Source organism: Myiozetetes cayanensis, unplaced genomic scaffold, assembly GCF_022539395.1.
Source record: "Myiozetetes cayanensis isolate MyiCay16 unplaced genomic scaffold, myiCay2020 scf4, whole genome shotgun sequence".
Lineage (NCBI taxonomy): Eukaryota > Metazoa > Chordata > Aves > Passeriformes > Tyrannidae > Myiozetetes > Myiozetetes cayanensis.
Window position 1 is genome coordinate 30,818,918 of NW_026087631.1, and position 21,907 is coordinate 30,840,824.

Consider the following 21,907-nt stretch of genomic DNA (forward strand, 5'->3'; position numbering starts at 1 on the left):
AGGTGTGGGCTACAGCCTGAGAAGGTCTCTGGTGATATTAGAACACAAGTAAGGCCTAGTTTGCTCCCAAAGCACTGGTGTTCACAGGGGAAACTGTGGTTTTGGTTCTTGCATGTGCAGGACCCTTCTACCAGTTCTTTATGGATCAGTATGGGCCTCACTGAACTACCCACAGGGAAACTGGGAGCAGTCACACAAGCTGCCGCTTTTCAAAGGTGATGGCTGTTCCTGATAATACCAACTGGCTCAGCTTTCATTTCATCTTCCTAATGACTAATGCAGACAGATCAATTAGGGAGACTGCACACAAGAAGCTGCAGCTCCTCAACCCTCCCCCAGATAATAATAAAAATATGCCCCCGCTTTTCTCCTCCCTTGAAGTCCCCAGGAGAGTATTAGCTGGTGCTGCAGGTGCAGCCGCCCTGCAGGGTGATGAGAGCAATGAATAGTAAGGTTTTTAGCTCAAGCACACTAAGGCTGTTCAGCAGCCATTGGATAATCCTCTGTTAATCAGATTATGTAAATTACTACTTCAGCATCCCTATCCCATCTCTCGTCCTCCTGCTCTCCAAGCTGGAAATAAAAGGCACTCTAAAAAGAAACATTTTAACTGCAAAAAGGCAGTACTGCTGAAAAGGGGTGGGCACAGGGTGCTGGGATGAGGAGCAGGGCTTTGTTTCCATGCAGACAGGCATTCTGTCTTGGCAAAGCAGTGAGAGACACCAGCAAACCAAAGGTCAGGAGTGGGTGCTGCCTGTGTATTTAACAGTGTCATGGTACCAGGCGAGGGAGGGTAGTGCTGGTGCATTCCTGGAGGCCAGAATTTTGCCCCAGGATGTTATTTTTGGTGTGCTGAAAGAGCATCCCTGACCTCCTTTGCGCACAGAGACTTCCTGCCTGTTACTCTGCATTCAAAATGTGTTTTGAGTTCATTCATTCATAGTACAAAACCTAGCACCTCAAACAAGGCATGGGTTGAGAGATGCTGTCAGCAGCCTGGACTCTGTCTCTGAGCACAGCAACTGAAGTGAATGAAGGGACAGATAACCAAAAATGGCCATTGAAGCTGTGTCTCTGCAAAGCCTGGACTTGCAAGCACTGTATTGCCCAAAACCTGCTCTTGTGCTTTAGAGCATGCAGAGTGATCACAACATCTTCTGGCTCTGGGTTTGATATAGGCTCATGCCTTCCTGAAGCACTAGTCAGGAGCAGCAGCGTTCACACCAGCATCTTCCTCAAGTGGAGCCAGTGCTCAGAACATGGCTTGTGGCACTTACTTGGTCTCTAAGGCTGTCACGTTTCTATCCAGGGAGGAGAGATGGTCCTTTTTTTTTTTTACCAACTGGAGTAGAAAGCTGAAGAAGGCAAGAGAGGTCAGTTGAAACTAAAACAGAGGAGCTGAGAGCTTACTAATTCTTTTTGTTCCCACTGAAAATGACCCAGAAAACCAAGCTGAGCTACATTTGTGGTACGATAGTCCTGGATGAATGCAATTTGTGATGAGGATGAAGTTTCCTCTCTCATGGCAGATACAACACACTGGAAATGAGATCATCCACCCCAAAGAGGGTTTTTCACTGGGCTTTTAGTAGTCACAGATGATGAAGAGAATTTGATCCCCAGTTCTTCTCCACTGTTGAACACACATCCCTGATACTCATGTCTTGTTCACAAAGGGTAGGCAAAGCTCTCTGAAGGGCTACTCAAGGGCTGTTTAAAATTTGCACATTCCGGGTTCAGATCCTGCAGGTTTGATGGCTCCAGCAGGTCACAAGGCAGGTCTTGGTTTTATGGGCTTAGGTGACAGACACGGGTGGGAACATGGAAGGTCTTCATGGGTGTTAAATGAAGCTGCTTCCCTGTGCTGTTGTGGAGGCTGGGATGCCAGCTCTGCAGGAACGATACTCATGGTCCAAATGATTAGGAGTTTCTGCCTGACCTTGAAAAATTACTTTGAAAATGCAGATGGTCAGATATACAGATTGCATAGTTCTCGCTTGGAGGAATTTTGCCCCAAAAATTGTCTTCCTTTCTCCGTGCTGCTGTTGGCTATTGTAGAGGCACTGGAAAGCAAAGGGATATAGCATGCTCATATGATGGAACATTGGCAAATTCAAAGAGTGATGGAGCGATTCCTTCATGCTGCAAATCAGCACTGTTCTATAGTAACTGATGAAATTTTGTCAGTTTGCACCAGCTGAGCATCTGCAAACAGAGGTGCACTTGAAAACAACGGAAACAAGGAAACTGAAAATTAAATTTGAAATAAATTGTACCATCTCTCCACCATCAGGTCAGCAATAAAAGCATACATTCATAACTCTGCAAAAATATAGGATGGAATAATTTTAAAGCGAAGTAACAAAGCTACCTTTAAGAGTCAGAATAGTGAAGTCTGGTTTTTTCTATATGAGGTGGACTGTGTTATCATACCAAGCTCCTGAGAGGCTGGGTTTGTTGAAGTTTCCCTTTGCACACACGTGCACCACTGGTCCTGAGAGAGGAGCACCAAACTGGGGATCTTTCCTTTGAGGACTTCAACCTCAACTATTGCCCTTCAGTAAGAGAAGTTTGGGAGATTCAGAGCAAATTCCCTTCTTCCTTGCAAGAGTTCACCTCAAAGAGGAACCTATGTGGTTCCAAAGACTTGCACATGAAGAAAGAGGACTTGCCAATCTGGGAAAAATCCTGGAGATTCCCAGCACATCAAATACACATGGCTCAGGGCTGAGGTTCTTGCCTGAAGTTATACTGGAAATTAAACCTCTCAGTGCCTACTTTTTATTATTAGTTGAAAGTCTGTTGTAGAAGGTGCAAACATATCTATGGCAAAGACCCTTCAGGGCTTAAAGTCTGGTCAGGAAGGTTTTCTTATATTCAGCTCCACATTTATTTGAATCTCTGGTTTGAGTGATGCTTATGTGATGGCCTTACTGCAGCGTGCAACCTGAGCTCCATGTTGTGTGCTACTGAGAGTGGCAGCTGCTGATTCTCTGATGTGCCTGGCTTGTTTTTTTCTGTTTTAGGTGATTTCCAAAGAACTTTCAATGTCTAGATATATATGTATCAAGAGGAAACTGAGCTGCTTGCCTCTCCTCTTGCTCCTGGTGGAAAGCTTTAGAGGTACATTAAGTTTTCAGTCTCTTTATTCTGTGGCTAAACATTTTCTTCATGGCCATCAGCAAGTTTCAACATTAAAGAGGAGAATTTAGGGTTCTGGAATTAAGCCAAAGGGTGTGGCCAGAATTTAAAGCACCCCCTGATGTGTTAACACTAATACGAGATTCAAAACGCTACAAAAAGCTTCACATGATGAAAGTTTAATATTTCAGCAGTCTGCATGCAGCTGCTATTCTGAACCTCAAGCAGCCTCTTCCAGCTCCATATATTCAAAATCTATTAATCTAGATTATTATTTTAGAGGGCAGGAGCTCAGATGTGTATAATTGTTTCTTATTGTTCCCACATGTAGAGCATGGCTCTGAACCCAGTGATAACATGGCTGAGTGTTTGCAGCCTCTTGCTGTCCTTTTCTAGCCCATCACTTCATCTGTGCTGCTTTCATCAGGCTGAAAATAGTCACTTCAAAAAAGCAGAAAAAATTATTTGAATCCAGGCCCATCTTTTGAAATCTCTGCTCATATTTAGGTAGGATTCTCTGTGAATATCCTGCTCATCTGTAGTAAGCGTTTAGCTGGAGAAAAGACAGTTTGAGTTCTGTCCCAGTGTGAAACATAAGCATTTTTGTTTCCATCTGACCATCCCTCTGCCTTGGAAAGGCTTCTGTTGGCCCTGGAAGTGATATAGCACGATAAAGCCTTTTGCTTCTGCCTGCATACCACACCTATGCCAGAAACAGCTTTTCTTCCTTTTAGGAAGAGGAATAACAAATTTTATGGCCCGTAGGATATATTTCGGGGGCTGGAATTTAAATGCTGGCATGCTGAATTTCAGAAATGGACATGAGAAAACCAGTTTTGAGGTTGTTCACACTTTTCAGCCACCGACATGTTCTTGGCTTCTTCAAAGTGTCAAACTCTTGCATGTTCCACTTCACAGAGTCACACCTGTAAGTGCTGTTGCATAAAACACTGCAGGCAATGTGCTGCTTCATCCAGGTCAGTTACTGGTGCCTGGGGTGCTGAGGCAAAAGCAGGTGAGCTGGCTGAAGTGACCTGCTAATGTCACACCTTAGAAAATGCATTCTGTTCCCCCGTGACTTTCCATGAAGTGGTAACGGGTGGCTGCTGAAAACCAGATGTGCCGGTAAGGAATTGCCCCAGACTCCAGGGAAACTCTCAGAATGCATCCCAGCAGAAATTTTTGTGATGAAAAGCATGCCCAGAGTGCAATGCTGCTTTCATGGCTTGTGTTCCTGTCTTGAGCTATAATGTCCTGGCAACTATGAGTTGTTCTAGGGAAAAGTAATCCCAGGACTGCAGGGATGTACTGCTAATGTGTTCCCCCTGCTACTGTGTCACTGCCAAGTTTTGAGAGGAAGCTGAATGGGACTGCTGTGGTTCATCAGTGCCAAGTAATCACAGTTCAATAGCAAGCTTAATAAAGAGTCAGTGAAGCAGACTATCACGTATGACCCATTCAGAGCATTCGGACAGGGTGGAAAACACCGTTAAAGTTGGTTTTAAAAGACAGCAACAGCCTCAAATGGGCTGCCACGGAGGAGTTCAGGAGAAGTAACCCCCTCATTCAGCAAAAGGGAAATGAGGAGACTGTAGTGTCACCACAAATGTGGTGGTGGCTTCTCTGAGGGGCCTAGGGTATCCTTCACTTCGTGTTTCCCCAGGGAGGCAGGTTTCTCACCACGAGGCTGCCTCTGGAGAGAGCACATATCTGACAACAGCAGGAGGAGGATTCAGCTCTCCTGCATGGATATGTAAGTGAAAATGAACAGCAGCCCATCCAGCTCCTCACCCTGCAAGGAAAGGCACTTTCCTTACTTTGTATATTTTCAGTGCTCTGTCTGGCCAAGTTCTGAAAGCCCGAGGCAGTGAAGTATTCAAGCAGTTAGGGATCAAGAGCTTCATCTCCTTACTGTTTTTGGACTTGCAAGCCCCCTTTCCTGCTGGCTGGAGCATCTCAGGGCAAATTTTGGGTACATAATGAGCTGGAAGAAGTAACAGAGAGGAGGGACACTCTCCAGCTCTCCAATGTAAATTACATGGAAATTAGACTTCTGTGAGGCCAAAGGCCCCTCTGGAATAGGGCCTTTAGTTAACATAACACTTGTGCTAAATGAAGCGGTTGACACAGCTTTCAGGCTGTAGTGCCACTGTTAATTTACCGTGTGAAAGGGCTGAACCTTCAGTCGAGCTCTGCAGGGAACAACTTGCCCCGGTGGGGACCGAGGCTCATTTTCTCCCGAGAGCAACCGCATCATTCCACTGCTGGCTCATTAATATTTATGGGGGCAATCCTGTTAACTGAAACCCTCTCAGCGCTTTTAAAAACCCAGTAGGTGAGCACTGCTGAGCCATCCTGCTGTATGGGGTGAGCTGGTCTGGGTAAGAACTAAGCTTTCCTGGGACTTGGAAGAGGGAAGTGGTGGAGTGTGTTTTAAGCTGCCTTATCCTTTGGGTAGACATTTTCTTGCCCCGTGAAAGTGGGGTGATGAACTGTGGCTTCCCCTTCCTCATCTCTTTTTCCCCTTTAGCATCCTGTTGCTCCAGGGTGTAAGGAGGTCTCCTGCTCTTGTTGTCCCTGTTTACTTCTATGCCCACACAAAGCAAACTCCCAGCACCTAATGGAGAAGTGGATGGAGGTGCAGATGGGATTGTCCAGGTCCCAAAAGCTCTGTATGTTTGTAACAAGGCCATGCCCTCGCTGGCTTGTGCTTGTGGCAATTTTGTGACTATTTTCATAGAAACAAAGACTGGTTTGGGTGGGAAGGGACCTCTAAAGGCCATCTAGTCCAACCACCCTGGGGTGAGCAGGAACATCTTCAATTAGACCATGTAGTTCCGTGCCCCACCAATCTGACCATGAATATTCCCAGAGATGGGGCATCTACCACCTCTCTGGGCAATGTGTGCCAGGGGAGTTGTTACCCAGGGGAAGGGTGAGGCTGGATGGACCAGCCTCTGTCTTGGACATTTGGGCTTCAGCGATGGTGTTAGTCTGAAGTTTTTAGTTTTTGCAGTCAGATGTCAGCTTGCTTGTCTGTTGCCCTTGAGCAGAGAGGAAGCTCTGGGGACACCGCAGCAGTGGAAGAAGAAGCCTGTGCTTCACCAACCCTGCCTCTTAGCCACAGGGGCATGGAGCTGACTCATCTTTGAAGTAAAAGTATGAATTAAACCTACCTTTAGTGCACTGCCTGGGCCCCAAAGGGAAGGGCAGGCTGGCAGATGTGTAAATTCACACCTGTGGTCTCCTGTTGTCACACAGACTGAGGCAGAGGGGCAGTGCAGGGTTGGGGCAGCACTGGGACAGGAGCAGCTGTAGCTGTCCTCCTGCCTGTAGAAGGTGCATGACTCCGAGTGAAAGGGATCTTCCACCAAGGAAGGTAGGGCAGGATTGACTTGTCTGCATGTGGTCACCCCCACAACTGCACCTCACATCCCATCAGAGCAGAGCGGGAACCCTCTGCTTGGGAATGCAATACAAACACCAGCCTGCTCCTCAGCAGGGAGTCATGTTCAAGCTGGCTTTTGAAAGAGCACTGCATCTCTGTCTTTGGAAACATGTACAAGCTCAGAGCTTGTTAAATAAGTAAAAATTTTAAAAATCCCCCCAAACAGAAGAGAGAAAAAAGAGAAAAATTAGATTATTGCTAAAGCTGCTTCCACCTTTCCCTGCGAAGTTCACCTGACCTAGCCAAAGTCACTAGCCTAAGGGACTAAGGCTGGTAAGGATGGTCTCAGCTACAGTCCCATACCAGCCCTGGAAAGGGGCAGAGGGTGTGTGGTGAGAAGAGAAAAGGCAAGACAGAGAATCTCCTGGGAGATGCAAAACAAGCTCCCTGGATTGCGGGACTAGTGGTGACACGCGCCAGACAAAGGACCTGCTACTCTATAAATGAGGCAGCTGGGACCAGCGCAACGCTGACTCAAGCAGGAGCAAGCTCCGTGGCCAGGCACTGGAAAAGCAGTTAGGAAAGAAACATAGGAAGCGTCTGACTTGGCTATCTGTTCACCCACTGACCAGGTTTCCGGAGGCACAAGTCGGCGAGACCAGAAAAGTAAGTGACAGTGGCCTCTTCTCTTTACTGTCTCCCCTTCTTTGGGCTTACCTTGCAACTCTCTTAGGAATGCCAGTTTCCCCTCAGAGCAGGTAATATCCCTAAAGGAAGGAATTTCTGCAATAGCCCTTTGCAATTTATTGGATTTTCATTTCTTGTCCTGGCACCTCTGGTTCTTGACATCAAAAAATTTTAGAGTAAGGCACCTGTTCTGACAAACAGCCACTTACAGGTGGCTGAACTTAATCAAGTGGAGAAATAGTTTGTGCCTGGGCTTTTCAAATTCCCAGTGTCTGCAGAGATTCAGTGAATCAGACCTCACCAGAAGAAAATATTGATTGCTTTTACTACTTTTGAAAGAAATTGATGATTAGATGTGCAGGAAACTAATGTGATTTTAAAATTGCTGTTCTTACTATTCCTATATTTTCTTACATTGTAGCTGTATTATACACTGTAGGCAAACTCATTTAAAGCACTGCAAAGAGCTGTAAATCAGAGTTATTGCACTGGTGCAAAACAATTAGAGCATTGTAAACTCCCTAAGTTTAGAACTAAAATTTCACAGAATTCACCAATGGTTTTTGATATTCAAAACAAATTCCTTGCAAAAGTACAGATAATAATGTATTAATTGTTCTTATGCTACACGCTTACTCACTAGTTTGTGGAAATCCACTGACAGTGTCAACAGGTAAAGTTGTAAAGAAACAGTGCCAAATTTCCAATCCTTACATATTTAAAAATATCCCCATATTTTACTGGTCATCTGTGTTACAGCTGATGTGTCTGTAAGATACACAGACATTTGAATTTTCCTTTGATCAACAGTTCATTTAGGAGGAAAAGGTTAGCAATTTTATTAATTTCACTTCTACTGCTACATATTAGTAACTCTCAGATTTATAAAAAGACTTTTGAAACTGCCAATTTAAAACATGTTTATATTTCCAGGGGTAGCCTTCTGCATGAAACTGTGTTTGCCTGACAAAGTTAATAACAGTAAAACACACTTAAAACACACTTTTTTTTTTTTTCCCCCTGAAGTAGCTGTCTCTATCCTACCTGGTTTACTTGTAACACTGCAGGACAGTATTTAATTTCATTTATCCACTAACCAAACAAAAAAACACCAAACAAATCAACAAAAAAACCCCAAAGTCAACCAACCAACCGAAAAAAACCCCAACCCTCCCAAAATAAATACAGCTTGTTTTTACTGTCTGTTTACATAAATCATTTAAGTAGTTGTGAAATGAGCTGGTGATTCAAGAAAAAAAAATTTCACAGAGCCATCATGCCATGTAGGAAGCTTGGGGACTGAATGCAGGTGGTTGAGACTAAAGGAACGATCTTTGTGCTGCTGTTTCTATCAGGTGTAGCCCCACAGAGGTTACTGGCATGACATTTAGGGGAAAAAAGGATTGTGGTCCTTGTCTTGCAGTGGTTTATATCTCACTTTTGGAAGCTACATGTTCCCATGGTTGCTGCTTTTCTCTGTGATTATGGTGACCTCTAGTCTTAAGCACAGCATACATTTGGGTGATGCTGAGGTGGTCAGAAGTCTAGTTTCAGCTCTGGTGGGAAGACAAGGCACTGCACGGTGCTGATGCTCTCAGACCTTCAGTACTGCTTTGGCTGAAGTCACAGAGAGATTTGCCACCAGCCTGGGTAAAATACAAAAGGAAATCCTGCTTTGTAATAGAAGATCTACCTTCTCCCCAATGCAAATATCCCTTACAGCCCTGGATTTTCCCCTCTCTGCTCCTGACAATTCCTCTAACAGCATGAGCTGCTGCAAACTGGTCTTTGCCGAGCTGTAAAACATGCAGCATCTGGTTTCCCCTTCTTTCTTAGATCCTCCTTCCAGGAATGAGGACCTGGACTTCCCTACATATGCAGGGAAGGTAAATGGATCTGCTCCTGCCATTCACAGCTGCCTTACTGCCTCGCAGTGGCAGGTGCAGAGAGAGGTTTGCAGGGATGAGTGATGATGCAGCGAGGTGGGAGAAATATCTGTGTGGAAATATCTGGTCTAGAAAAAAAGAGTCCTAAAGAACTCTTGGAAGAGAACTGAACTGTGTTTACCTTGAAGCACAGGGAGAGTCTGTGTGTAGTATTTGGGTGGTTAATTTTAGCAGAGACTGTTTTTAAAGGAAACCCACTGGAACTGCCATTCAGACCTTGACACAGTAGGGCCTTACTGGGGAAGGGAACATCAGCACTTTTCCAAGACTCTCAGATTTTCTTGAACAGAAAATAACACAAGTGCAAGTTTAGCAAATAAAGGCTAAAATAAAGGCACTCCTGGCAGAGTGCTCCTTTCTCAGCTTATCAAGCTGTCATGCCCAAGCCAATGCACTAGACTTCCACTCAGCAAAAGCTGTTGCAGCTCAAGAGTGGGTTCTTTGTTTTGTGCAGAGCTGTGGTATAATTTACCTTTCTTTCTGTAAAGGACCATACAGAACACTGACCAAAAGGAAACCACACAAAAAAACCCCAACAACAAAAAATCCCCACTTCTATCTGCAGAGTAAACCTTTCCTTGAGTTATATCTTCATCACTGTTGCTAAGTTCTTGGCCACATATCGTGCTCTCCCAAATGCCTGCCGGGTGCAGCCCATTGCTCTGCAGATCTTCCTTTCCCAAGGCAGGCTTAGAGTACAGGATGCCACAGTGTGCAGGCTGTGAAGTCTGCAGACTTAAGCTGATTTCTCAGAAATCAGCGAGCTCTTCTCCTCTGCTGACGACCTGCACCCTCCAGGAGGGCAACTGGATTACAAAGCTGAACAACCCCGGGGGCAGCACCGGGTCAGGCAAAAGACCTGCCTTTTGAAACTGGTATCACATGCAGCACACTAACCCCAAACATAAGGGCTGACTTAATCCTGAGACCTTCACACACCTACTTTTGAAGACTGCAGTGATTTTCTTTTTCTAAAGGTTCAGTGAGAGCACAGTGTGGCCGTGAGAGTTTCTGTAAATGCTGCCCTTAGACAGGAGGGCTCCCAGAAGCACAGATTTACAGACTCTAAAAAAGGTAAATCACTGTGTCAGCATTGACTGGTTTTTATAGAGATTTTGCTGCTCTGCTGCACTTTGTACCGTGGCACGATTGTCAGGTAATACCCCCGAGAGGCATGAGGCAGCGAAAGGAGCCCTATTTTACTCTTGAAGTAGCTCCCCTTCCCACATCTTATTTGAAATAAAATAAAGTTTTACTAGTATTAGGAATTGGCCCAGGAAAGCTGGGAGAGGCTCTTCTCCTTCATTACACAAACACAACACCTGCCAGTGACAAGCAAAGCTGGGCCACTGTGTACTGGTGTCTGCTCTAACACACAAATGTTCATACACACTCCAAAATGCCTTGCACAAACCTTGCAGATGAGGCAAACTATAAGCAGGAGAACTAATTATAAGCAGGAAAGACAAGGAGGTGCAGGGGGAGGGGGAAAAAAAAAAAAGAATTTGCCTGAGGCAAGGGAACCACAGAAACTGGACAGAAGTTCAATTCCCTGATTGCCAGCCCAGTGTTCACTCTCAATACTGTGATCTCTGTGTCCTTGTCCATCAGTGCACCTGTGGGATTTCAGGTGGGAGGCACTTCGGGGAGAGTACAGTGCCGAGATGCAGGAAGGCAGCAATGGACACAGTGAGCTGAGGAAAGCTGGGAAGGGGGAGCCTGTACCTAGAGGTGTGCTGCTGCATCGAGCTGGGGTGCATTGTCCCCTCTCCTCTTCCTTCTCCTCCAAACCCAAAGTCCTTGCAGTCCAAGTGACCACGCAGCAAACAGAGCATGGTTAAGCTGCAAAGAATGAGCTTATTCCTCCTAGGGAAATAAAGTCACATATTAGGGATAGTCAGTGTTCTGCCTTGTAACATACATGCTTAGTCTTGCCCTCTGCATGAATTTCAGTGCCATGCTCCGAGGCTTTCATGAAACTGAAGAGGGAAACAGTGAGCTCCCTCTTTCTTCTCTTGTCCACATCACACTGATGCAAAGTGAACAAAGCGCAGCAGCAAGGGGTGATAGGTGGGGAATCTTTGCTCCCTGAGGCAGATCAGGCTCACCAGCACCTGCCTGATACTGGGAACAAGCACCATCTGCTCCTCTGTTGTCATTTACTTAAGGGCTGAGGGGACTTTACAAAATCCAATGCAATGTGTTAAATAACCAATTTTAGCAGGCACTGGGTTTCCCCCGTAGAATAATGGTGTGGCACTGTAGGTTTACTAGGAGCACTCCAATCCTTGCTGGCAGCTGGCATCTGCTGTCTGATTAAGATTTGCAGAAGCAGGTCTCCAGTGGCCAGTTTCAACACGGATTTAACTTCACTGAGGTCAAAGGTATAACTTGAGGGAGGAACTTTCTTGTCCAAGATCTTTAGTTAATAGCATCCTGCTAATTATGACTGAGTGCTGGGCTCCTGGCGAGTCCCCTGCCAGCCCTCAGACATTAACCGCTGGCTCGGGGGCTGTTTGCTGGGGAATGTCTAGCAGAGATGAGCTTTGTGCCTGAGCTCCTCTGCTGCTGCCTGAATTGCCTGTAAGGCTTTTGCGTTAGAAAGGCTGTGAGAACTGCTGCTTCAGGAGAGATCTTCATCTTTCTGTGGTTTAGTCTTTTGTCTGGCGACAGTCGCGGCTGCATTAAACACAGCCAGCATTCCGCCCACAACCCGTTCTTATATTTTTCAAATGGGTAGGCAGTGGGTGGAAAGAGCGTCATTTATCTGTTTGGTGGGTGGTGGCTTGTTTTCCCTTTGTTTTTTCTCTTTCTGGTTGGTGGAGCAGATTCATTGCTGGGCTGGAGTTGTTCCTTTGCACAATTCTCTTTACATGCTGCAGACGTGATCTCAGCTCATGAAACTGCATTTACCTACTACTTCTGGATGTCCCTTCTTGATCTGAGTTAAATCCTGCCTTCAAATGGAAAGTGCAAAATCTTGTCCTTCAAAGTAATTCCCCCGGTGGAAACGGTGTAAACTTCCAGATTTACATTCCTGAAAACAGGATTAATCCTCTCCAACTTAAGATGCTGCCTTCCTGGGTTTTTAATTGTCAGCTAAATGTGGGGCTGTTACTCTGTGGTTAGAGAAGGTGAGAAGAAAGTACGGAGTCCAAGCCTGCAGGTTAATGCAATAAATCTGTCCATTGTATGTACAAACAGGTGATTTCTGCACAGAATTAAAACAGACCAGTGGGACTGTCTCAGTTAAAGGAGACAGAAATGTTTAGCCAGGAGGGTGGAACACGGGAAACAAACCCAAGCTCCTCCCTCTGAGTAATTAGAACTTCGAAATCAAGAGGCTCCAGTCGAAAGGCGTGGAAAAGAAAAATATCAGGTCTTTACTAGAGAACGGATATCTATATACCTATATATCTATCTCTAGATAACACAACAACCCCCCCAAAGCCATAGTCCCGTAACCAACCTCCCTCCCGCCGGGAACAATCCCGCCCCTCCGGCTGCGGTGCCCCCTCAGGGCCGGCAGGGGGCGCCGTGGGGCTCCGGAGGGGCGGGGTCTGCGGGAGCTCCCCGGGCCGGCAGGGGGCGCCGCGGGGCGCTGGCGGCCCAGGCGGCGGGAGGAGCCGAGGGGGGCCGGGGAGCGGGAAGGGGGGAAAGGCGAGGGCGGGTTCTCCTGTGGGCTCACCCTGGCAAAGGCTCGCTCTGCCTGTGGATTCTCTGCCTCGTCAAAGGGTGCCGGCTGCTGCCGTCACGGGAAAAAATAGGAGGGGAAGGGCGGCCTTTCTCCCCAAAGGCTCCGCGCTGGCTTTTTCGGTGAATTCGAGGCGAAGTCCAGGCAGTGCGGCAGAACAGAGTGTGAGGACTCGGATGCACACCGTGACCTCCCTCGGGGTGGGGGGAGCAGGAGAAACCAGCCACCCGGGCGAGGAGATGAACTCCGAGCCCTCCTCACCACACGCACACGCCCCCCGCGTTCCCGGAGGGGCAGAGCCCAGCCGAACCCATCCAGCCCCTCCCCAGGCTCCTCTCAAATAAGCCAAAAAAGGAAAAATAACTCCCCAAAAATCAAGTATCTCCTAGATACAAGCTGCCACCTCTCCCTTCCCTCTCTCTCTCTCTCCGGTCTTCCCAAAGTCATTAGCCTGGAATGTGCGGCCATTTAACTAGTCCTTTTGTGCGTGTGGCTCACTCTGGCCGCCTCCTCCCCCCTCCCTCCCTCAACACCTTTCTTTCACAGCGGTAAAGGGAAAAATTCAAAGCAGGTTTTTTTTTGCTTTAAAACAAGAAAATCTACGGCAGGGATGTAAGCTGCATACAGCCATTAGGTGGTGTTTTATACAGTGCGTCAGAGAAAGCTAAAGATGCTCAGATGTGCAAAATTAGCAAAGACCTGAAGCTTCAAGTAATATCACACCGACAGACAAGCTTAGTGGGGAGGGTTGGAGAGAAGGAAGGAAGGAACGGAATGAGACAAAAGAAATGGAAATCAGATCCCTTGTCAGTAAACTGGCTGCATTTTAAATGGAAGGTGCTGTGGTTACAGAGAACTCAAAGGATGTGTAGGTGACTGATAGAGAAAAGAGGCTGTGCTGAAACACTACAGTTACTGCAGGATTGGACCAGGATAATTTTTCTCCTGTGTTTAGCTGAAACTGCAAGCACAATAACAGGAAATCCACACCAGTGAAGGTAGAAAGGAGAGGAATTTAAGGAGGAGAGATGTATGGAGGTGGGTTACACCTGAAACAAAGCTCCCCATAGAGCTATTAGGAGCTCTGGGAAAGGAAGGAGCTGTCGTTTGCTGATCTTGAATAAATGTCAGAAACAAAACCATACGTTTTTGAAGTGCAAAGCGGGAGCTGGTCTCACAAAGGCAGCTGTTTGCTGACAAGGCTTGTGACCACAAACGTAGTGTTGTCCTTTCCAGGGGCAAGAGAAGAGAGACAAAGACACCATGGCGTGAAGGAGTAGGCTGCGTTTATTTTTCCACCGATAATACCACCAACAGGACAAGATGGCATGCTCACAGCACCAGGGCTAATGTTAACCTGCTTTCCTGGAGAGCTGTGCTGGGGACTGTGTGCAGCAGGAGAAAGAAGAGTAGACGTTCTGTTCTGTTGGTATTTATAACTGAGATGTAATCAGGTATCCAGCAAACGCTGACCCACATACTAGAATTACATTGTGGAGACCAAAAGGCCAGGCAAAATGCAATCCAAAAGCCCAAATACCTTTCCCTATGTTATAAAAAGTAACTACCTTTGTACACAGATAAATATGTCTCTAAAAAAAAAAAAAAAGGGAAGGAAAAAAACAAACAACAACACAAACACCAAAACAGAAGAAAGAGAGAGAAGCAGGTGGCACTCTGAATTTCACATGGATCCGAGCAGCTGTTCGGAAGAATAAATCTGTGAAGGCAAAAGTTTTGCCTTGGGCAGCCAACACATTGTGTTACAGAGGAGCACTGCTGGAAGACAGTGTTTAAAATCTGTACCGCTAATGTGGCAGTGTTCTTGCCGCAAAGGTACATGCAACATGTTTCAGGTAGGTGCAAAGCACCAAGCAGATTTATTCCCCCAGCACAAACCAAAAATGATACATGGAGTAGGACAATAATATTTAAAAAAAAAAAAAGAATAAAAAAAAAAAAAAGAGAGAGATACAATCCCCATTTGGATCAAGCAGTGGGTCTTAATGTAAATCTAAAAAACATAACAAAAACTCTCAGCAACCTGAAATATGAGGGTTTGGTTTTTAAATGAGCCTCTCCTGAAGCAAGGACATTTTGCTGAGACAATTTTCTCGTCCCCTAAAGGCATGACAGTAATTTCAGACTTCTACCAAAATAGAAATGTGTCAGCAGTATAAAGGCCATGGCCAAAAAGAGCCCGTGAGGCTGTGATGGTGTGAGCCATATACCGTGTACAAGGGTGTGCCTGTGCTGGCGACATCTCTGACTGGAGATCTCTGAACACAACTGAGACATGATTTATAGTGCTGCAAATGTGTTTCCTTGGCAGTGGGTAATCAGTGCTGGACTGCAACTTGAAGGAGCTGGGCAGGAACTCTCCTGCCTTGGCTCCCTCACAGGGCATCCCAATTAACCTGTGTTTTTCTCTATTCACTGGGACTATTGCTCTGTATTTTGTTGAACCCTAAGTGTTTTGCATGGTGTGAGGCTCCTTCAAATGGAAACGAGATCACAGCTGGCCTGTCATTTTGAAATTATCTCTTCCTGGGGGTGAAGGGTGCTATTCCCTCCGCTCTCCATTCCCCCGTGGGAATGCTATATGGAAGAGTTTGCCAATGAATATAAAAAGATGGTGTTTTCACATGCATAAGGGGGTAAGTGGAAACACTTGTCCTTTAGTATCTTGGCTGTGGATAGTTTTTCCCTGCTCCAACTGTCTGAGTGCCATTGGCACAAAATGCTGCTTCAGAAATGGAGATGTGTCTTCTCCAGGACTGTGGGAGAGAAGGGAAGACACTTTCCAGTGGTGGTGAGAGAAGGGTTAGGGCAACCCAAAGATCTTTGGAGCATCTTTCTGGTAAATGGCATTTAAAATCCCTGCGCACCCCTTTCTTAGTACTGCTCTGTTGCCAGGTCTGCTCTGGTGACTGGGTTCCCTTTGCTTGGCTCTGTGGGGCAGGGTGGGCAGGTAACACCTAGGCAGACGTTTTAGCTGGAATCCCAGCATGTTTTCTAGGAATCACACTTTCCCTCACGCACTCACAGCACTTGTGGCTTAGTCTTGGCATCTCTCAGGGGTTGAAGCAGAATCCTGAATGAATCAGACCTGAAGAGTCTCTGCCACCAGCCATGAGCAGCCAGTGTGGGCTGGGCAGGGAACCAGACTGTTGTTTCCCTGAAGAAGTCTCTTGAAATAACCACAGTCACACATGCCTGCAGTGTTGGCTGTCTGCTCACTGAGGGCCCACAGTGAAGCTCTGCCTGGCTTGGTTTCAGTCACCAAGCCTAGGCCAGCTGGGAGCAGACCCCAGGGAGCTGTGAAATGAGGCTGGGAAAGCATGGATGTGTTCTGCACTGGGCCTACCTGCCTTTCTTCATCAAAAGCGTCAGTGTGGCTCTCGTGCAGTTTGGTGGGATGACAAATGGATTGGTTGTTGGGAATTCTGTTTCAGGAAAGCTCTCAAGAACCTGGAGAAGCTGGGCTTGTGGCAGTGCCAAATGGTTGTATGAGGAAATTAAATTCCTTTAACTCCTTTGGGAAGTTTTTACTGAAATCTGGCATCTGGTTGCAACTGCAGTGCTAATAATCATGGCTGTAAATGGGGACATAACTTCAGTCATTAGGGCAAATCTGTGCAGGACATGCAGGACAAAGGCATCAGCCACAGAAGGCAAAAATTAGAGCCTAGAACCACCACTGCAGGGTTGCCACTGGCCCAGAGGCTACAGAGCCCCCCCAGAGTAGCAACCTGTGTGAAAGCCAGGGCTATCTGGAGTTCACTGACCATCTCCTTTGCTTTTCAGCACCTTAAGCATGACAAGGAAGATCTTCACCAACACCAGGGAGAGGTGGAGGCAGCAAAATGTGAACAGCGCCTTTGCCAAGCTGAGGAAACTCATTCCCACCCACCCACCAGACAAAAAACTGAGCAAGAACGAGACCCTCCGTTTAGCCATGAGATACATCAACTTCCTTGTCAAGGTCCTGGGGGAGCCAGGCCTGCAGCAGACGGCAGTGGCAGCTCGGAGCAGCATCCTGGGGTTCTTCCACCAAGCTCCACACTTGCAAAGCATGGAGGAGTTGCCACTGATTGAAAACTGTGGTGTCTCGTGTCCTGGCATGAGCAGCAATATAGCAGAGTGTTGGTCAGAGACATCATCTCCCTAGCAAGCAATGAGATGTGCAGTCTTGGTCCTAGTCTTGATAGTCCCTCTCCTTTTGCTCCTCTATGTATTGTGTATATTTATTCATATTTATTACTATTGTATTTGGTATGCATTTTTATTTAATAGGAAAGGAAATCCTTGGTCATCCAGAAACTTGGAGGTTCAGAGGGAGAACTTGCAGTCCCTGGGAACTTGGAAGGACTCACTGTTGTCAAAGCAGAGTCCAAGCCAGAGGAGCCTTCTACCCAGATCTGCTCCATAAATCAGGCTGTAGAAACTTAATCAGTGTTTCTGACAGGGAAAGAGATTATTCTCCCATGCTAATTCAAGGAAACACTACTGAGATGAAGAATGATGACTACACCACAAAATTTGTCTAAGACACATCTGGCCTTGGTAGTGAAAGATTTTGAGGTATGTGATATTTGACACAGTCCTCCACCAGTTTTTCCAGGGGCTAACTGCACTCACCCTTGAGCTTGTGAATCTTATTTCCAGCTTGATTCTTTTTTTTGAGAATGCAAGTCCTAGTCCTTGAACCTGACTACATCACACTGGAGGGATCTCTAGTGTCAGAGCAAAATGTGTTAAATAAATTTAAATGTTAGGTTAAAGCAAAGTACCAATTTAAACTTAAAGAAGACATAGTCGTAGATGAGTTTGAGTGGGTTCAATAGGCAGAGTAAATCTCCTTTGTAGCAGTGCCAGTGTGCATGTGAAGGATGATGGTCAGCTATGCTCCAGATGCCTTAAAAGACCATCAAAAAGAGGTTGGTGGCTAAATGTCTTTGCATATCCAGCTGACTGCCTTTAAACTCCTTGGTTTTCCCTGCTGTAGCTGAGGTTCTCCCACCTGGATGCTATCCCAAATGGGCTGACGGAGCAAGGACAAAGATATTGGTATAAATGTCTTCCATTTCATCCAGCAAGTCATTTCCCTATAGGGAGAAACACCAGCCATCATGCTCATTGGTGTTTGGATGATAAGCAGGTTGAAAGAGGTTTCATGAAGGTGATTTTATGTTATTGTTCAAAAAAACCAATTTAATTTCCTGGTTGAGTGTGTGCCATAAAAGGCCTGGGCTGCTCATGTGAGGTACAAAGCAGCCCAGAGCAGCAGAAAAAATGATGCTGGCTTGAAGTAGAATGCTTTCCCGGTCAGATCCCGCTGACAAGTCCTTTGGATTTCCATGTGGACCAAGGTATATGTCAAAGCTTAGAAAGGACAATTGTTCAGGACTGTTGAATAAATGTAGCTTCCTTAGGCTGAGGCACATTGCTGGGCTGTTTCTGTTTGTTCATAGACAATGAGGTGCCTTCAGAAAGCAGAGATAGGGTTTGTGCATGTAACATGTACAGGCCTTCTGCATGAGGGGATTTGGCACCCGAAGCTGAGCTGCCTTTCAAAGCCTCACCAAGCACCAGAAGCACCAAAGAAGCCAGGGCTGGCTCCTGCTATGGGTATATTGGGCTGTCCTGAGCATTGGCAAAGACCAAGGACACAGCTCACCCCGTCCAGGACTGGTGTTGGAAGGCACAGGCATGCCAATGGACAGAGTTTGACAAAAAAGAAATGGAAAAACCAAAAAACTGAAAGGGTTCCTATTGATTTGATTTTGGTTTTGAACACTCTTATAGTCAGTTTGCTTATCCCTGTGCTTGTGAGCTGTCAGGACTGCACTGGAGGGCAGCTGAGTGAAAAGGCACTGAGAGTCCTTCATATGGCTTGTTTCTCATTGCCTCTGCCCACTTTAATGGGACTAAATGGAGCCACAGCCTTCTGTGCACAGCAGCACCTCCGAGGTAATGAGCCAAGTCCTCCTCCCAGCTTTCTGCTGGCTCACTGGAGTTACAACAGAACAGATTAGTCCAAGTAAATCATGACACTTATTGGTGAGGTGTGGTGGTGCTGTTTGGTCTATCAGTCAATTGCTGTCCCAGGAAACACATAGTCACCAAGGCAAGGCAAAACATCTTGTGAAAAGCTGTCATCCAGGGGAAGGGAAAGAAAACCTGGCAATTTTGTAACATGCTTGTTGTATTTTCTGTGCTAAAAAACCCCTTGCCTTCTTGTTATTGCTTTGTTTCCTATCTGCGCTTTCTTTGATCTCCTTTCCATTTAGAAGCTCCCTGCTCTCACTCTCAGCAAGTATCTCACTAATCTATCTACCAAAGACTTTTTTTTTTTGGTCAGGTTTCTTCTTTGTGTTTTGGGGATTTCTTGTCTGTATAATCATGAATGCATACGGAGTAACTGATAACGTTTTGTGCTCTATGATGTTATTTAACTTCTAATATATTCCAAATAAATTATTTAAGCAACTAATCTTTGTCTTTTCTAAATTTCTCTAAACTTTTGTTTTACATTTCCATCCCACTTGGTAGAAGACTCCAAAAGCATTAAAATATAATTCCCAGTAGAGGATTTTTCTACTGTCTCTTATGCATGAATCTTGGTGGTAGAAACAACATTGTCAGACAATGAAGAATGACAGGAATTTTTTGTTTATTACTATTTCTTACCCTTTTTGGTTGAATTACATTTCAGCCTACATGCTAGGAAGATTTTGAAAAAGACAGATAACTAAAATTTCATTGTGCAACACTGTTATTTATCTCCTCCAAATATTCACAATTGAAAAGATTATAATCAACTCCATTTTAAAAAGCATAAGTCACTCTAAAGAATTCATTTGGACTCTGAATCAGTTGTTATCTGAGTTGTTCAGACAGGCACAACCTACAGATTCAAACAGGAGTCCAGGTTCAGATATAAAAATTAATTCAAATTTGAGGGCAGTTTAGGATGTAAAGCTGTTCTTTCTGGATAACATCTGGTGGGAATAACCTAATCCCCAACTGAATATGAGGCTGGGAGAAGAAGGGGAACACTAAGATGGCAGATGCAAAAGTTGTGAGGAAGAGATGGGAAATCACTGGCACACAGGGTCAGTTTCATGACTGATTGAATGTCTCACATCCCTGACAATCTTCTGTGATACACCAAGAGAGGGATTTCTGTACAAAATGTGCCTCAGAAAGGTATCTTCTCAAGGGATTATGTATAAAAGTCATGTAATCAGCAAATGTGAGGTTTAAAATGTATTTATATGTGATGTCCAGTATGTACTTATACTAAGCAAGGCAATGCCACCTTAGAGAGGACCCTCTGCTTACAGCAGGTAATGCCAAATAAGTTTGTGTGCTGGAGATCATGGGGCAATGCCTCCTCTGGAAGTGGGCATGGCACAGCCATGTTAACACAGTGCTGTGAGATAATGGAAACTGTGCCGTTGAGATGTTCCAAGTCATTTGGAGATGACTGAAAAATATCTCATACAGGTTTCTGCAGTGGCAGACCCTTAGTATAAATGACAAAAATGTCCCTAGTCTTAAGGATCCTGCTATCCTCTTGTGACTAATGGTGCTAAATAGAGTTGTGTGAATAGCATTCTTTTACCCTTTGTAATTTTTTTTTTTTTTTTTGTGAGGATATGGCTGTCAATATTGCAAGGAATACCAGGTAAAGTGGTATTTTCTAGAAGCATCTTTGGTATCTCCTGGTAACAAAAGAAGTGATGCAAAGTAAAAAGAGTCATGGTCTCCTCCAACCCATGGTAATTCTGCAGAGGGGTGTGTGAGATGTCCTCCCATGAGTTTGTGATGCAGAAATCTTAGTGAGAAATTCCTGTACTTGGAATTTCTAACGGGATCAGTGACAGAATACAGATTCATATTTCAGTTAAAATTAGGAGGATTATATTCTCCAGAGGCTGGGCACTAAGAGACAAGTTCTGCCACTCTTCAGCTACCCTAGAGCCTAAGAGAACTGATAGCAGGAGAGGTGCACTGTCACTGTGCACTGCCCCTAAAAGTAACCCATACATCACCAGCAACAAAGAGTGCAGGGTACTGTCCATCATGTCCACTTCCTCAGTATCCCCTTTGTGGCTATGGAATGTAACTGAATTTGGATATTTGGGCTTGCAACTGTATCTTGCAAGAATGCTGCAGTCTTATGCATGAATCCTAGTGATGGCCAGCCTGTGGTTAGAGGAAGGGCAGGTCTGCAGATAGGGCTTTGGCCTGAAATTCAGTGGATTCAGATCTCTGCTGATGTGAACACACTGTGTTCACATCGTACTGGACAAGACACAGTATGATTCTAGATCAGCATGGTGCCTTGTTTCTGGAATGTTGCCCTTGCTGAGGAAGACTTTGTGGTGAGGCATGTGCTCAGCAGCCTTGTTTGTTGTACCTACTCTAAATCAGGGAGGAGGAGTGTACAATGAGCATCATGGAGGAAGACTCACAGGATATGCCAAATTAAATGGCAGAACAGATTGTTTTAGGACACTAAGATCCATCCTAGCGCCTTGATCAGAGCATGAGGTGAAAGGTGCAGGACTTGTGTTTCAGAGGCATATGATTCTTGAACTATTTAGTAATTAATCTTCCAGTATTTAACCAATTCCCACACATTTCTTTGCTGCTGGGGAATGATATGCAGTGACCATGGCTAAAGTAGTGTGAGCAGGGCAGATCTGACTTTTGTTCTTTGAAGGCTGCATGATGAAAGGAGGTGGAGAGAATGGGTGACTTAACTACTGACCTGTGGGGCAAAGGTCACTTGGGAGCCAGTCTTAAATCTAAAGGTCATCAGTAGAGTGACAGAGTCTAAATCCGTCATTTTTCTAGGGTGCAATTGTATTTTTAATACAGCAGGTGCTGAGAGAATCAAAGCAGAGAAGGTGGGAGGAAGCAGCTCAGAAAAGTACTTGGGTCACAGAAGGTAGAGATTGATTGCCCTGTGCCTGACAGTGGTGGTTGACTATATTCATTATTGTTCTGTCTCTAAGCCATGGGTAGCATTTTCATTGC

At 45.5% G+C, this 21,907-nt stretch overlaps 1 protein-coding gene across 3 annotated transcripts in view; it reads left to right on the forward strand.

The window, feature by feature from the left end:
• TAL2 (TAL bHLH transcription factor 2) overlaps nt 1–19,294 on the forward strand; it is a 30,400-nt gene extending 11,106 nt beyond the window's left edge. For 2 of the 3 annotated variants that reach the window (XM_050328466.1, XM_050328468.1), the window contains exon 2: nt 16,664–19,294. In XM_050328466.1, the coding sequence (XP_050184423.1) occupies nt 16,674–17,027 (354 nt within the window). In that variant the 5' untranslated portion in view covers nt 16,664–16,673 and the 3' untranslated portion in view covers nt 17,028–19,294. Of the gene's footprint in view, nt 1–7,171; nt 7,196–16,663 lie in introns of those variants that run through there. The other variant, XM_050328467.1, reaches the window with a different exon arrangement.
• The last annotated feature ends 2,613 nt before the right edge of the window (nt 19,295–21,907 follow it).